General features: G+C 37.0%; 1 protein-coding gene across 5 annotated transcripts in view; it reads right to left on the reverse strand.

Moving 5' to 3' along the window:
- The window catches only part of LOC148416200 (leucine-rich repeat and fibronectin type III domain-containing protein 1-like protein), a 169,480-nt gene that overhangs the window by 14,827 nt on the left and 137,576 nt on the right, over positions 1-17,077 (reverse strand). For all 5 annotated transcript variants that reach the window (XM_088428072.1, XM_088428075.1, XM_088428074.1 and 2 more), the window contains one exon: positions 6,248-6,897. In XM_088428072.1, coding sequence (XP_088284198.1) covers positions 6,248-6,897 — 650 coding nt within the window. The remainder of the gene's footprint in view (positions 1-6,247; positions 6,898-17,077) is intronic.

Below are 17,077 nucleotides of genomic sequence, written 5' to 3' on the forward strand. Positions count from 1 at the left end.
GGATGGATGGATGGCACTTAAGGTGAAAGAAGAGAGCATCAAATAAAAAAAAAGTCAGTAATTGCTTTATTGTGTTTTTACTGCCCTAATTTGACAGTTTGAACTTTGCTTCCAACCAACACAATGTTGCTCACAGGCCGCTCACACTGGGAGCCTAAGATGATCAATTTGGTTTGAGTGTCGTTGTGACTATGCTTTCGGGAAGAACTTCAAAATAAAAGGATAGTAAGTGCCATATGTGACTTGTACCATAAATGCAGTTTATTTCAAATGATTGGTTGACTTCCTCACACCATTCGGCTTTGACTATGATACCGTGGCTTGACAGAGGCACCACAGGAACCAAAGTAACTTAAAATCCCACAATATGCTTGTTCTCCAATGTGACGTCTCATTTCAGACAACTGAAGGCCTTAAGAGGGGTCTCTCTTTTTATCTGCTGTAAGCTTTATTTCTCAGCCACTGTGACTCTGTAGCTCTCTGTGATCAGATCAATGCTTCCTGTCTGCAATGCAGCAAACAGTGAAATGTATCACAGGCACATTTTCCAACCCGAGAAGCCTAAATGTCTCTTTTCAGACACATTTGAGCATTACTCCTCCATATGGTTTGCTCTCGAAGTGTCAAACAAGAAGAAAAGCAATGCAAGTAACTCAAAGTACACCTGTCACTCATCTGAGTTGCACAAACTAACAAAATCATTGTTGTACTTGTCTCTAGTGTGCAGACAGCTTGTGGGATGTTAGGCTGACTGACAGTCTTCAGTCAAGTTTGGGTTAGGAGGTTAGGGCAATTAATAAAATACGGTGGTTGTTTTGTGCAAAGACTTCAGCAACGCTCAATGAAATATTCCTTTTCATGTTCCTTGTCATAGCTTGCGGTAGTGTACTTGTAATGAACACCCAAATGAATTTCCCCTTTAGAGGGCCAATTTGGCTAACAATTCCTCAAAACGCTCACTGAACCACCACCGACTTCCCTTCACAAGGTTTCAAAGGTGAAAAGGATAACGGCAAGTTTTAATTTGCCATCCTATTATCCCACATTATATTATCCCATATATATATATATATATATATATATATATATATATATATATATATATATATATATATATATATATATATATTCTCACGTGATACAAATCTAGACTTTATAACAGAATATCTAGAGCATGTTGAGGTCAAATAGTCACATCTATTCAACAAAGGTTTCCCAGAACTAGATGACTGAGCCACTGTGTTACCAGTGTTATTATCATATGCTAAAACCCTATTTCAACCCACTTATAGAGGCTCACTGAATGCTTTATCAAGACACTGATAACATATTTCAACTTTTGCAGTTTAAGCCTGATGTGTTAAATGGTGTCACCAGTTATTCATTCTAATTTCCTTTAGCAGATTGCTGTTGCGGTGGAAGTTTAGTGGAGCGAGTTCAGTTGAGTGAAAATCTGCTCTCCTGGATTTCTGTAATTATGCACTACTGAGAATTTTAAATAACCTTTCTCTGCATGTTTGAGGGTGTGCATCCAGGGAACAAGGCAGTGATCACAAAGTTTTATTAGCCTTAGAATAGCTTTTTCTTCCCATGATTAAGTTGTTTAATAGATCAGTAATATTAGTCCTGCCCATGGTTGTATCCAGGCCAACAATTAAGCGATGTTTCAGAGGCAAGTAGAGATTTTTTTATTTTTCCTCTCTGACTCAAGAGTTTATATTCTGTAATGGACTATAGTAGAAAACACATCTATAATTTACAAAGTTTAAGTTTTCACAATCCTATTCATAACCTTTGCCAAATGAGATTTTTGAAGACTTCACAATCTTTATATCATGTACATGAAACTTTAGAGTGGTAGAGGTTTGACTTACTGAACCATTGATTCATCCTTTCTCAGAATCTACCCATGCGAATTCCAACTCAATTTGCTGTTGGATCACCTGCATTATGTGTTTCCAAAAGCATTTACTTGGCTGTCTTGACTTGCAGAAATACTGAAGTGTGTCTATGTGATGCGTTTTTACAAAATCAGGCTTTAACTATACATCTGAAAATGAAAGAGATATTGATATATTCCTATTTACTACACTTTAAGCCTCTTTAAAATGTATAATATACAGAGGGAGCTAAAAAAAATTCCAAAGTTGCAGCAGTTTGAATGATGCTCAGTTGAAATCCCTTGGTTTAAGAAAAACACATTTAAAATCATTCATCTTTCAAAAGTCCAGAGCAACCAGCACCTTCAGCAAAAACATATTGATCCAAAACTTGAAATAAGTGATGAATGACCAATGCAAAGTCAATTCCAATAGCAGGCAAAGACTTCATCTGAATTTTGAACACTTTAAAAACTGGAAGTAGGAATCGCATCAGATGAAATTGAAAAAAAAAAAGATTATTTGTCCTCAATGCAAAACAACATTTCCATTAAGCTTACAATTCATTCCTAAAGGCATCATCTGCCAACGATTCTTTGTTTTAATGTTGCAACGTGTGTCTAGTTTTTAATGTGAAATGATTGCAATGGAAATTTAGTTTTAAGATCTGGTATGCTCTCATGAGGACCAGAGTTTAGTCATGGAGGTTATATCCAAACTAAAATATTGATGACATTTTGATGTTTCAACATTTTGTTTAGATTTTTTGTTTTGTCTGTAATATATCAACTTCCAGTCATTACAAATACATGCTTATAGTATTACTGGGGAGGGAGACTCGCTTAGCAATAATAATCAAGACAATTTTTTCTTTTTTATGTTTAGATTTCATTTTCTTCTCATACCTCATATATAATTTTTAACAAGAGTAAAAACATTGACGAACAATTCTCACATTACATTTTTGCAACAACGAGGGATGAAATCTACCAGTCCATTGTTTCTAAAAGATTTTTCTAAAAGATCATTCCACAGCCCATCAGCAAACTTGGCGTATTGACATGCTGCACACCTTTTTATATAATTCCAGACTATTGAAAAAAAAAAGCTTATAGATGTTGCAAGTTGTCTTTGGCAAATGTGTGTGTTTTTTTTTTAAAGCTTGCTTAATACCACCAAGAAAACCAAAAATGTTTTTGGACACAGTGGTTTTCGTTAAAACATACATATTTCCTCCTCAGCAGCATGTCATTTGAGATTGAGTATTGTCATGACTATTTTTAATTTCAATTTCTATTTGGTTACTTGTTTTGGAGATATTACCACATCATGGGGTAGATACAAAACTTGTTGATTTTTCAATTGGAAAAGGAGGAGTTTGATTAATATGTCTGTTGGGTCTGTCATCATACAGTATATTTTAGGCTATGGACCAGTAAAAACCTAATCAGATTGTTTGTCTGTTTAGTTTTCCCCTCACCACACCGTGGGAGGCTTGCTGTGATCTTAGTCTTGCGTTTTGAACCGTGATTGACAACAATAAAATTCAACATTCCGCACTCACTATGATGTAATTCTCTAATTCAAGTGCACTGAAATGCACAGCGTGTTATAGTTTGGAGAAGAAGACCTTTTATTTTTCCTACTCTTCAGTTATTGTCTATAAATTTCATCCAAGTGCCACAAGAGAGCTATGATGAAATGAGAGTTCAAAAGAATGAAAAGAAGCCTCTGGCTTAGAAAGTGTGATAGTTCTGAAAGCAGATGTTAATCAAAATCACTGGAGAAAATTGGCTCACAATGATGCTGAACATTAACCTCTTGTAATTTGTATACCCTAGAACATTTTTTTTTTTTTAAATGCCGCAGTATAATTTGAATATCTAAGTGATGGATTGTTGAATCAAAATATTTAGCAAATATATAGAGATGTTTTTACTTGGAGTCGCAGGTGCCATTCCGCCCATTTTTAAAAGCACATTCTATGCCACATTTCAGTTTTCACTGGCTTTATTTATTTATGTTCTCATCAGACTAAATACATTTATTTTTGTTCTTGATGAAAGGTTGTTTTTGTTTTTTTGTTTTTTTCACAAAGAATGAAAGCCTTGTGAACGGCTATCGTTTAAATCCCACCACGGCCATTACCACCGAGCAATTTCATTCATAGCATAATTCCCTCTTGTGGCGTTTGTGTGGTGCATTCCACATTGTTTCTGCTTAAATTATATTTGGTTGCCCAGGAGAGGTCCACAGACCTACAGATTCCAAAGCAAATAAACTGAATTCCTGCATAATTCGTTTGAGGGACCGACACCTACATTGTCAGACAAAATTGTTGTACAAACTCAATACTGACAGGCTCAATCATGCCCCTATGTATTTCTGCTGGAAGAATGTAACAATGTACTATAATCAATTGTATTCAAGTACCTATTCGTTATGCTGGTATTTAATTTTATGAAGACTTTTCAACTTTAGTGCCTACATTTTATTTTATCACTAACTTTGCCGAAAAGGGCTTGTTACTTATTTCAACCTTTGCAAATGACGGCATGAAGTTAAAAAAAGAAACCAACAGCAACTTCAATTAAAAATTATCTCCTTTTAAAAAGCATATACAGTATATATATATATATATATATATATATATATATATATATATATATATATATATATATATATATATATATATATATATATATATATATATATATATAATTTCTTTTTTTTCCAGTTTCATGTAGCTATTAAAGAACCTCATGATAAATTCTTCCTCTCTTCAGTAGGAGCACTATGCAAGTGAACTAAAACAAAAAAAAGCAGAATTATTTTGTGTGCAGGGTTACAAAATGGGCTTAGTATAATATAACAGTAGCGATGAAAACAATTTCTCAACTGGCATAATTTCTCAGTAATAAATTGTGTTTTTTTCTTTGGGCAAAACAAATGAGGGGAGAATTTTAGATGAGTCCAATATAAACATGTGTTATATTATACAGACTGGTGGTGCTTAAGTGTGATCTTAAAGAGACCCTAGCCAGTCTGCTTTTAATGTTACTCTCCTCTAAATTCTAATTAAATTCTAATGCAATAGATTCTATCAGGATTTTGCAAGGCTTGCTAATGAACTGATTATTTGTATTGTTGGAGGAAAGGAACAATAAAAACAGCTTAGAAAGGGACTCTTGAGGACTGGACTTGGGCAAAACCGGTATGGATGATTACTGGTTGTTACAAAAAAGTGTACTACCATTAAATTGATAATCAATGTCAAATAATTAAAAATCATTGATAGTAGATTTTTCCCAAAAAGGGTTTGTTGTACGATGTGCAAGGAAATGATTGTGAATCAAAACAATAATGTATTCCTTGATGTCGGGTGTTGCATAAAAATGTGTTCCCCAGATGGCAAGAATTTTCCAAAGCCTGATTTTTGGGCCACAGCTCCTTTTCGCAACACTCTGGCCTCTGACACACAGTAAACATCAGAGACGATTGGTGTGTACCTGGAGGATTTTTTTGTTTTGTTTTGTTTTTGGGGCAATTTAAGTCTCGAAGGCTAGGTCTCACATTAGGCAACGCTGAATGAGGTGTGGCATCAAGGTGACTCCACACTGTGAAAATATTTGCAAGAAATACAAAGTTCTATTTACACACACAAAATGTAAACAAAAGCCCCCTTATGTGAAATTTCTATCCAGACAATACTTTTTTTTTTTTTTTTGCATGGATGCAGGCAAATACGGTGACCATATATTGTAATACATGAGTATAGAGAAAAAACTGTATATTTTAAATGGGGAATTTTTGGTTAGTATAATGGGTTCAAGTTAGTCTTGAGAACTCACATTGTGAGTTTACTCAATACACCTACTTGTACCAAAGAGTTTTTGACAAAACTATCAGTACCTTCAAAGCAGGCGTGAGCACTTTTGCAACCAATAACCACAAAAATCATCAGCATAGAATGCTATTCGCCCAAAAAAAAGAAAAAACCATGTACCACCTGAACAATTTGCACAAAATGATTTAGCATTCTTTGTTCGACGGAACACTAAAATATGTAACTGCAGATGTGCTCGACAAATTGTCTTTTTCTTTGCCCAAATTGTTTCATAATCATTACACATGGATAGCTTATTTTGATCATTCATTCACACTCAGCTTGTACTATTTCCCCAACTTGGACTGTAAATCATTTCACACTCTTGAAAACACCCTTTTCCCCCACCCTCCATTTCTTTCTGTAAAACTCGTATTTCTTTATATATCTGTTCTTTTCCTGTGAACTTCTCTTTGCCTATTTAGCCCCCAGCTGCTTGCCCCCGCGAGTGACGTGCGCTCCTTGTCTGTTAGCTCTCTACCTGCCAGTTCCTTGGGGGAGGTGGGCTCTTTGACGACAGATGGCGTTCTGTTTTTCATCTCAATGGCAACCCTGGAGGAGAAGCGGGCCTTGTTGGGTGAAAGCAACTCCTCATTGGTAGAAGAGTCGGTCCGTGTCATGACGTTCCGCCCACTGGCCTCCTCCACAACCAATGCGACGGTGTCTCTCAGGGTGTTGCTAGGTGACACGGCCCCAGATGGACCCACTGTTTCTTCGCCCTGACTGTCAGTCATTTTTGAAGCAGAGCGAGGCAGGACTTGAGCTTGGCCACCGCCCCCCTGACCATTGCTCTGCTGTCTTGGCACAGTGGAAGAAATGGCAGTTTTTCCATGAACTGTCCCTTGGTGGCTATAAACCTTGTATCTTATCATCAGGATGATTATAAAAACCAGAACAGAGGCCACTATAATTCCACCAATGATGATGATCATAGTTCCTCCCAAGAAATGACTGTGTAAAGCCTGACACTGGCTGAACTCTGTATCTGTTGTGAATGACAAGCAACCCAGAGGACGTGTTGCAGTCAGTGAGGTGACAACATCGTCCAATACGGCAAGGACGCACAGGTCATAGCTTCTCCCGGCAGCGAGGTCACGAACCAGGAAGTCATTGGTGCTCGAGGGAATCATCCTAGAAAAGCAGACAAAAAAGTGTGTGTAAGACATGAGGCAAGCAAATGTCATTGCACAGATAGGGCATTTTAAAATAGGCTTCATGAGACCAAATCATCAGAGCTTCATCTCTAGTCTGCTTTCACACAGAGCAAAGGTAAAAAATCAACATCAATTGCGTGACTAATGTTTAATCGCTTGAAGAGTATTATTAGCTAGGCTGGCAACAAAAGTGAAGTGTATGGATTTTGGATGGTAAACTTTAGATTACACTCAATTGGATGTTCTGATTTTTACATTCCATTCATTACATAGCTTTTTGCATAAAGAAGCAATTTATATTCATGGAATGAAGAAGTTTTTGGATAACAATCTTGGACGCATCATCATATCGTCTAATCCAGGACAGCTATGCAAGAGAAACTTAGATGAAGCACAACCAAGTGGGAGGGGGGAAAAAGTTTGTCAAAATACATTGTTTGTACTGTAGCTTTTAGAAATAGGCAGTCTGATGAGACCACACAACTAAAAACAAAAAGAAAAAATCCTGCAAATCTCTTTCCTAAACGTTCGCAAGTAATAAATCATTTTTAGCGTGTTTTGAAGAAAGACGCTAAATCTTCTATAGCCATGAGTCTGATAAAGGCTTGATTGTGTCAACGTATCATGTCCATGCCCTTCTAATATTTTTTCCTTCATCTATCTACATAATGTCGATGAAATACCTGCCAACAAACACCACTCTTATTTAGTTCTATCATTGAGAAACACATACTAAGCTTCTATAACAAGAAATACAAAAGAAGACATGAAGAGCATGTGTCGTTATTATGTGTATGTGTGTGTGTCCATTTCTTGTTTAAGATACCTCGTCCTGTTGCATCGAGTGCATACATGACCATAACGGTTGGACTATGAGGATCACTTGCATACTTTAATTTTCTTCAAAACCTACATTGCACCACAAACGGGTATGCTTCATGCATGAACGTCGAATTCAAGTCACAAAAATATTCTAGTTTGTTTTCCTTAATGTATTGTAATACACTTCATAAACCAGTATATAGTCTCACTTAGGCTTTAGTTCAAAAGACCACACACAGTATAATTATGAAATATTTGATATATGTATTTTTAGAAGCACAAAAGCAATCAATCTTTTCTCCAGGCCAAAAATAAGCATAACTTGTATTTTGATAGTCTGTATCCAATTTATTGCCAACTCATTTCTGCAATATGAAGCTGAAAACCAATTTCAAGCTGCAAGATGTTTGTTTGATCATCTCACCACCCCAACAAGATTCTTTGGGCATATTTAAGTCAAACATGTCTGATGTTGACAAAGAAGTCGCTGTAACCACAAAAAAATGGTCTTCTCTCTATTAACATTATATGCAATGTTGTTTTCTGTATGTGAGTGTGTGTATACAAGTGAGGGATAAGATTACATTTTATTTTCCCTTCAAATTCTGGATTGAGCTAAATATGCATATTCTTCACTATCCAATTTTTACCGTACACCCACAAGACATTTTTTCTCCCTTATACAATGTCTACGGGGAAATTAAAATAGCCTTTGGTTACACAGGGATTTTTTTTCGTAACTAACAAAGTTTTTCCCTTTTTTCCCCTTGTTTCTGCTTTTCTCTGTTTTCTACAGCTATAACAAGATGTCAGACACACATAACTGCTACACCTCAAAATTGTTTTCTTCTTTTTATTCCATAGAGATGTGTCTCTGTGACCATTCCTCCCTATAAAAGCATTTCCCCGTCGTAATGTAAATGATTTAAGCAAACTGAGTAACAGCTTCCGTTTTGATGCTCAGACAGTTATCTTGTATGGGGATCTTCTCATATTTGCTGCAAGACAAACTAAATTACAGTTTATTGGGAAGGATACCTCAGGGAAATCAGTGTGGGACTTGTAATGCTGCTTTAGTGAAATCCAAATCTATCAAGTCCAAGTGAGCTTCTAATCTATTTCTTGCAGTCCATCACATTGCTCACATATCAGCAAATCCAACTTCTGTTAACAGAAGATACATTTCTATTAAAAGTGCTGAAGTTTGTAGAAAATTTACAGATGTCACCTTTTGAAAAGATGAGAGCATGGTGGCAAAATATGTCGCATTATGCTCAACCCAGAAACACTTTTTTCTGGCTGAGTAGACTTGGTTCAATGTTTTGATCTCATGTCTTAATAATTTAAGGAGCAAGTTATTTATAACGTTATAAAAACAAAACGTGCGCTAATCGGATAGAGCAAGTCATACTTAAATAACAAACTGTGAATATTTGAACAGTGCCAAATGAATTGTAATACAGTGTATATAACAAGAATACAAAATGGAATCTAAATAACTTTTTCAAAGTCAGAATTCATTGAAAGTAAACTAGATTCAACCCTGAAACTAAACGGTAACAAATCCAGGCAATTTGCCTTTTATCCAGACCAAATACACAAAGCTCACAAAAATGTACAACTCATATTAACAGGTTATTTTCTTGCATCCACATGAAATTTGTTGAAGCAAGACCCTTTGGTGTACATAATTAGGAGGCTTGAGCAAGACCATTATCGTTGACACTCTTGCCACACCTACAAGTTGAATCCACTTAAGATTTTAGAGTCACACCTTATTACACAGGCTTGGTACTTTGGATAGGAAATATCAGTATTGCAGGTGTTACAGTTGGAAAGATCAGCAGAGATTCCTGCAGAACCTTTCAGAATGTAAACCGGTCCTCTCTGCTCTGTGGGTTGTGCACAATGCATATCTAAGCACGCCATATAGTGAGTCCAATCCAGGACATAATTTACAACTTCAATACACTATCCTTAATGTTCATCTAATGTTACGCGCTGCTATACACAGTCCTAATGTGTATGGACTGGTAGATTATCAAATATTAAATATTTAAAATGACTTAAGAACTTTGCCGGCTTGCATGTGTGTCAAGATTTCAGCAAGGACAAGGACTGCTGGGCCAAGCAGAAAGAGCCTACTTGAGTGAACCTATTTAACACTGCAATCATACTGGATAGTTATTCAGTTAATGGGTTCAATCATGACACACACGCACGCGCACGCACACGCACACTCACACACATGATTACACATTTAATCAATGCCTTTCCTGGTTGCTTGCAGACATGATACTGATTTAAAGTGGCAAATGGTAAAGTGACACTTCTGCAGTGCTACACAAGCAGTCATGTTTTGTCGTTTCTTAGGTCATCAGATGCACAAGCGCAACCAATCAGCATGGGCATGAACAAACATGCATTCACAGAGGCTATTATGAGCCCTCACACTGAAAACACAAAACTGAATATAGAAACCATTAAGCAATTTTGCTTTTAGAGAAAAGTACAACTAATTTAGACAATACAAAATAATTTTGAAATGTAACTGTCTTTAGTAAAATAGCTGAATTAAAGAATATATTTGCAAATTATGCTAAGCACCGTGTTTCAAAACTACACCACTGTTGCCACTGTTTGGTGTAAATAACCATTCAGTTTTAAAAATTCAGCATTATATGTGTGTGACATGTGTGTGTTAACCTCTGCACGCATATCACATCAGACCGAGCAAAGACAAGTGATGCGTAACCATAATCTTAAACATAACATTCATAAAATATAGGTGTTATTAAAAATGCATGGTGCATTTTGTGCAACAAAATAGAGTCGAGCAATGGAGGGGAATACGCTAGGCCAGGGGGGTAGACATGCTTAATGAATGCTTCTCTATGCGTGCCTATTTTGAAGACTTTCACCCTATGTAGATTACTATTGTAAACCAAAGGGAGGAGACACGACAAAAACTTGGGGATTTAGAAAAGATGGCACTTAGAACTCCCATAACCGGGCAGAGTATCATAACAGACCTTTTATATTAAATGTCAGTGAACTTCATTAAATGAATATGCCAATTTAAAATTCTATGTTTCATGAAAATAGATTCTATCACTTCTCATTTGTAAGAAGTTTCACTGCCTTCCATTTGTCTCAATTACTTCCCCCCTTGAGGCCATTTTCTGAAAAGACATTTTTTTGTGTTGTAAATGAGGGATCTAATACAGGGGAAATTATACAAAATGTCCTTCTGTTTGAATTGCTTTCACTCAATAAGCTTTAAATGGAGACATTGTCAATATTTAATTTCATATTGGGGAACAGCTTGAAATGAAATGGTGATAGAGGGCATCCAACTAGAAGAAGAAACTAAATAAAGACTGTCAAACAAAGCCAACTGTTTTCATCAAATTTTCTTTGCATCATAAGCATTTGACGCTTTGAACTTTAACGTTATCTGATGCATAAGATTATCTCAATTTCTAACATAATACGTCATAAAATATCCAACATAATACACTTTGGCTCTGTTAGGTTAAATGCTGCAGATTTTAACTTTCTTATCCTCTTAGTAATTCCACTCCATTTTCCACAAATTATTTTCTAAAATCCATCAAACCTAATACCACGATTACTACCAGTTAATGAAAATATACGAGGATGTGGATTGATTTTCTTCTTTCACCTCATTATAACAATATCTAGCTCAAACTACTTGTGGCACTAAGATCTTGTGAGAAGCCAGAAGCAGTAAGTACAGGGAAGTGGAAAAATAGAAAATCTGTGCACAAAAATCCAGTACATTTGGAAGTAGACCTGGAAAACTAAAGCCTCAAAAACTGGAGGTGGGAACTAGACTTGGAGAACTAAACTCAGAAAAAAGCTAGGGAAGACAACATGACATGACATCTTGAGGGATTAAACGTCATGACAATGTCACTGAGAACCTAAACATTGTCAGATATCAATTTAATATGCCATAAAAAGCAACCCAAAAGACCCGAGCAACTGTACAGAAAGTGATACACCAGTCACTAAACACTATTCCTCCGAGCTACCTTGTTATGACCCGTGGGTCATATGTAGTTTTTGTATGTGTTCTGCTGTGTTCTCCTTTGTTTGTGTGTGTGCGTGTGTGTGAGTGCCTTTTTGGTTGGGGTGTGTCAATTGTGTGCAGGTGGTGCCTTCCCATTGGCTGGCTCTCCTGATTTGCCGCCCTATTTAAGCAGCCCACGGACCAAACTCTGTCTCTCTCTCCGGTCATCCCACCGCCAGAAAACGCCACCTCAGAAATTGTTAGATAGTGTGCATCTGTGTTGCTCGCTGTGTTTGTAAGAATCTGTAGATTGAGCAGTAGTAGGAGGGAGACGCCGTTTTGGTTTAACCCTTTTTCTCCTGTTTTTGCGTTAGGTAGTTAGTGAGCCAATTGTCATTCGTTTCCTTTTTGTTTGGCTAGTTAGTTAGGGATTCAGAAGATCTTTTGTTTATTATTTTTTTTGTTTGCTCTCCCTCCGAAGACAATAAAAGCTGCTGTTTTTGTTCTCAACAACTTTAGTTTCACGGGCTTTTTCTGGTGGTGAGGGTACGGACGGGGGAGCACACACGTTATATCCCAGTTCCCATAGGCTGGGTGTAACATACCTTCTTCTGCAACCAATCATTTAAAATACACAGTTCAGAGGTCCCGGGTTCAATTCCTACTCGCTCCTGCCTTCCTGTGTGGCGTTTGCATGTTCTCCCTGTGCCGCGTGGATGTTCTATGGACACTCTGGTCTCCTCCCACATTCCACAAACATGCATGGTAGGTGTAATGGATACTCCAAATTGCCCTTAGGTGTGATTGTGAGAGTAGTTGTTGTCCCTGTGTGCTTGGCTGGCAACCAGTCCAGGGTGTCCCGGCCCCTTGCCCGAAGACAGGCTAGCAACCCTAGTGGGGATAATCGGCCAAAGAAAATACATGAATGGATGGATAATACTACTGTGTACAGAAAGCTTCAATCCAATAGAAAGTGAGATTTCTCCAATTAGAAAATGAGAAGTGGAGGAAGAAAAATGGAGGGACTGTAAATCATGGCTGTCCAACAGGTGGTGGCTATCAGATGGCGAATTTAAGTGGTGCACTGAGGGTGTTTTTAAAAATATACATATATCATTTCTCGGAGAGCTATAGCTTGCGTACCTTTGATTAAGCCAATGGTTCGCAACCTTTTTTCAGTCATGCACCTCCTGTGAAGTATGTTTTCAGCCAAGTACCCCTTAACCAGTGCAAAGCATTTTCGTGTATTTAAAAAAACAAACAAAACAAAAAAAGAAAATAAAACTTGACATCAGTGTTTGGTTTATTAAACTATAGCAGCCTTCAAACTTCATTTGTACTGGTCCACAAAAAAATAATCAACATAAAGCTTCCTCTTTTGGATCATAGAAGAGAATTGTTATAACAAAGAAAAATGTATCAATATAATGTGTCAGACGTGTTCCCAGTAAGAAACTAATAAATAAATATTTGTCCACAGAAAAATATTACACAAAAACTGTCATTTTGGGAGTATAGAAGAGATCCGTTCACAAAAGAAATCATTAACTTAATTATTAATATTTGTCCACAAAAAAAATCAACATGAAATGTCGCACCTTTTATCGCAAAGAAATAATCCTAAATAGATATTTGTTCACAGAAATATATCAAAGTGTTATCCTTTGGGATTTTAGTAGAGATCTGTTCACAAAAACAAATCATGAACTTAACTGTCAAATATTTCCCCACAAAAAATGATTAACACAGGCAAGTGTCTTGCTTGTTCTCAAATAGATTTAAAGGTATTTATAAATAAAACACTTCCACAGAAAAAATATTAAACTTATAGTGTACTCTTTTGGGATAATACTAGAGATCTATTCACAAAAAGAAATCATTAACTTGAAAAGTAACGAGTGGTGGCACATGACAAGTTTGGTGGAACCATTCTAGTTTGGGCGAGAATCTGAGTTTTAAAAATAATTAAATTGAATGACCTACTGGACATAAAATGTGTTTTATGAACTTATATTTTCTTGAAATATTTAATTACGTCAGTAATTATTTTTAAAGGTTTGTTTGTTTTATTTAAAATCTCAAGTACCCCCTGGAGTTCCTTCAAGTACCTCCAGGAGTACCCGTTCCCCCATTTGAGAACCACTTGATGAAGCCACCACATGCCAACACTTGTTCTGGGGGCACCACCCGCTTGTCTTTAGAATATTTTTTTTCTTTTATCCCTCTTTGAATGTTGGAGTGTATACGCGTGTGTATAAGTGTGCGAATGAGCATGTAAAGCAGGAGGGCAGTTGGTCGGAGTGTCTGTGTTCACAAATGACATTAACAGCTGCTTATCCGCAATCAGTAGCCTAACTCAGACAGCGCATCATTATGTCTTGCAAAGAGAGCGATAGGTTCATTAGGCACCCTCGTTACAATGCAACATCACAGGGGCAGGGTGCTGCCAAATCCTGTGTGGCTGACATTTCCCTTCTGACAGCATGTTAATGCATATTCTTAGCAATGTCTGTTCATGAGCCTGACCTTTGCAAGCTATCTGCATTTGGTTAGGCTGCATGATGGGAAGAAGCTTTGTTAGTAAATACTGTCCGTCAATCAGCGATTGGCCACTCAAAATGCTGACACACACACACACACACACACCATATGTCATGCTGCTATATTCGGAGCCCAGGGTTGTGACTGTTGATCCAAGAAGAACCTCAAGTGAATATTTATGTTAATGCACCCTGGCTGATTTTTAAATATTAATGTGCCAATTATTCATCCAGTGCAAGCAGGCCAGGACAGTGAAGGGCAAAGGTGTGATGGCAAACTTGCTACAGCAGACCAACTTTGTCCATTCAGCTCAAGACGCTATACAACTTCAAAAGCAGATGTCAGCAACCAGAAGAAAGTCATATTTGTTGGTTTAAATAATTAAAAACCTGGTAGGAATATCGCAAGATCATTGTCAGGTCAGTGTCAATTGGAGCAGTTTACACAGGGAAGCAAACTTTAATTTACATCCTGTAATTAATAATTCAGTGTAGTCATCTTGATTAAGGGGAATGTCCCCTTTCCTTTTGGGCAATCTCCAAAGTGTTGGAAGGGATGTCTCAGCACTTGGAAACCATGAAGGAACATCTTTGGAAAGTTATTTAGGTCACAGTGAGCAAAACAACATTTTTGGTGGTTGAGCATAGGGTACATAAAACTCAGGCTCAGGCTGCCTAAAATTGCAGTTCTGTCTTTTGAAAATATGCCACTAACTCTAGATCACAGTAGTGGGTATGTTTCATGATTTGGTTCGATTCAGATTTTTCGGTCTACAATTCAGAATTTTCGCTTTACAATTAAAAACTATTTTCAACACACCATGATTTGATCTGTGCTTCAATCTATAGGTTTGCAAAGAATCGTCATGATCTACATGAGTCTGATAGACAGAATGACAAATGGAGACATTTGTGTAATTGTATTTTGCATGATATTTGTAATTGTAAACAAAATCACCCCCCCCCAGAAAAAAAAAGAAAAAGTCTGTAACACAGCTGCTACACGATTCTTTGTATCATTTCATTGACATAACAACTTAAATAGAAGCTGGAACTTGCTATGTGATTATAATTTTTAAAGTGAATTGATGGATTTATTTATTGTAATTAAAGTGACAAAGTGCAATATTTAGGCAGGTTTTATTTTTAAAAACCCATTATGACTGTCAATAAGACGTAAATATCATGGTTCTATCACAGCATTTTAAAAAAAAAATATTTTAACACTATATACCATTGTAGTCCAGTAATCGTTAATTGTATTACGGAGGAGCACCGCTCAGATGGAGGCTGTCTTGGTTCTTTTACCTACAGAAAGCAAAGGAAAACAACGTTCGCCAACATAATTCAAATCACGTTTTGGATGTCAGTTTGTGTCTTGTGTGCAGCCGAGCGCATTTCTGTTTTGTGTGCCAATCACAAATACAAATGAAAAAAAGAGGAAATAGAAGGTTTGCTTGGCAATCGTAAATAAGAGGTGGTGGGAGGGGGGTTGAAGGGGAAAACCAATTGTGAATTGTATTTGTATTCGCTCGCTCTCTTGCTCACTTGGCGTATGCTTCCAAAATATGGTCTTTCTGAAACACCGTAGTTAAAGTAACACCAGTAAACGACAACTCTTGATTCAATACAATGCGGCTTTAAGTATACTGTGATAGTTATTTCACCCTGATCATTCTCCTTGATACGTATTTGGCAGCTTTTAAAGACAGTTAGAAAACTAACATTGGTCATATATTTGCAGTTATGAATGTTTATTCCATAGATAGTCTGACTGCATTTAAATGCACCACGAAGAGAAGCTCTAGCGCTAACGCTGGAGACTTATATCATTCAAAAACAGTGTAATTGACAATATGTAGTTTCTTAGCATCCTTGTTCAACATACGTATGGTGTTTTAGGGTGGTATGTTGATGATGGTAGAGATGTGATTTAGCTCATTCTATTCAGTGCATACAACAAAAATCATTGTGCTCATATTTTGGTTTAGACATGTTGGGCTCTATTCTCTTTGATGCATTCTTTCGCTGCATTCCATCGTAAATAACTGACAAATCTTTGTTTTTGTTTTTTTTTTAATGGGCAAGTCCAGTTTACTGTGTTTGGGTATTTGCCAGAGCGCAATTCAATTGGACAGGACTGTTCTCGGCTTGTTGTTTTTTGACAACAACAATATTAGGCTATGCATTCATAATCTAGAAATTGTCATTTAAGGTCAACAAACATTAACATAGTTTTTGGTAGTGTAATGTTCTCAGTTGATTGTGTCTGTGTTTTTAAGCGGAGTTCTCCTCTCGTCACGAGGGGGCAGGGTCACCGGTTGCACATCTGATTACTATTGCCATCAAGGCCTTTTTAAGTTGACCGGTGCAGGAGGACAACGCCGGGTTATTCCTTCGCCATTCCCTGAGAAGCTCGGTGTATATCAGCGAGCATTTATCTCCCGAATTACCTTTCTTGAAGCACCCTTGGTTTGCACTTTGCTCCTTTTCGACTTTTTGCCTTTTTCATGTTTATGTCTTTGCGGTCACTTTTTGTTTGTAATTTGCATTGCAGTTGTTCTCCTGCCGACCCTGCTCCCTTGTTCCCTGTGTACCTTGACACTAGCGTTTAGACACTTTTGTCTCTCCTTTTGTTGCACTTTGTAATTTTATTTTTCCTTTGCATTTTTGGACTCTTTTTCCTCACGTGTTGTGTGCCCTTGATTAAATAAACTCTTTTTGTACTCTTAGGCTCTCGAGTGTCTGGTTAGGGTCCT

The sequence above is a fragment of the Hippichthys cyanospilos genome, chromosome 11 (genome assembly GCF_059441005.1).
Source record: "Hippichthys cyanospilos isolate Australia breed blue-spotted pipefish chromosome 11, RoL_Hcya_1.0, whole genome shotgun sequence".
In the NCBI taxonomy this organism is placed as follows: domain Eukaryota; kingdom Metazoa; phylum Chordata; class Actinopteri; order Syngnathiformes; family Syngnathidae; genus Hippichthys; species Hippichthys cyanospilos.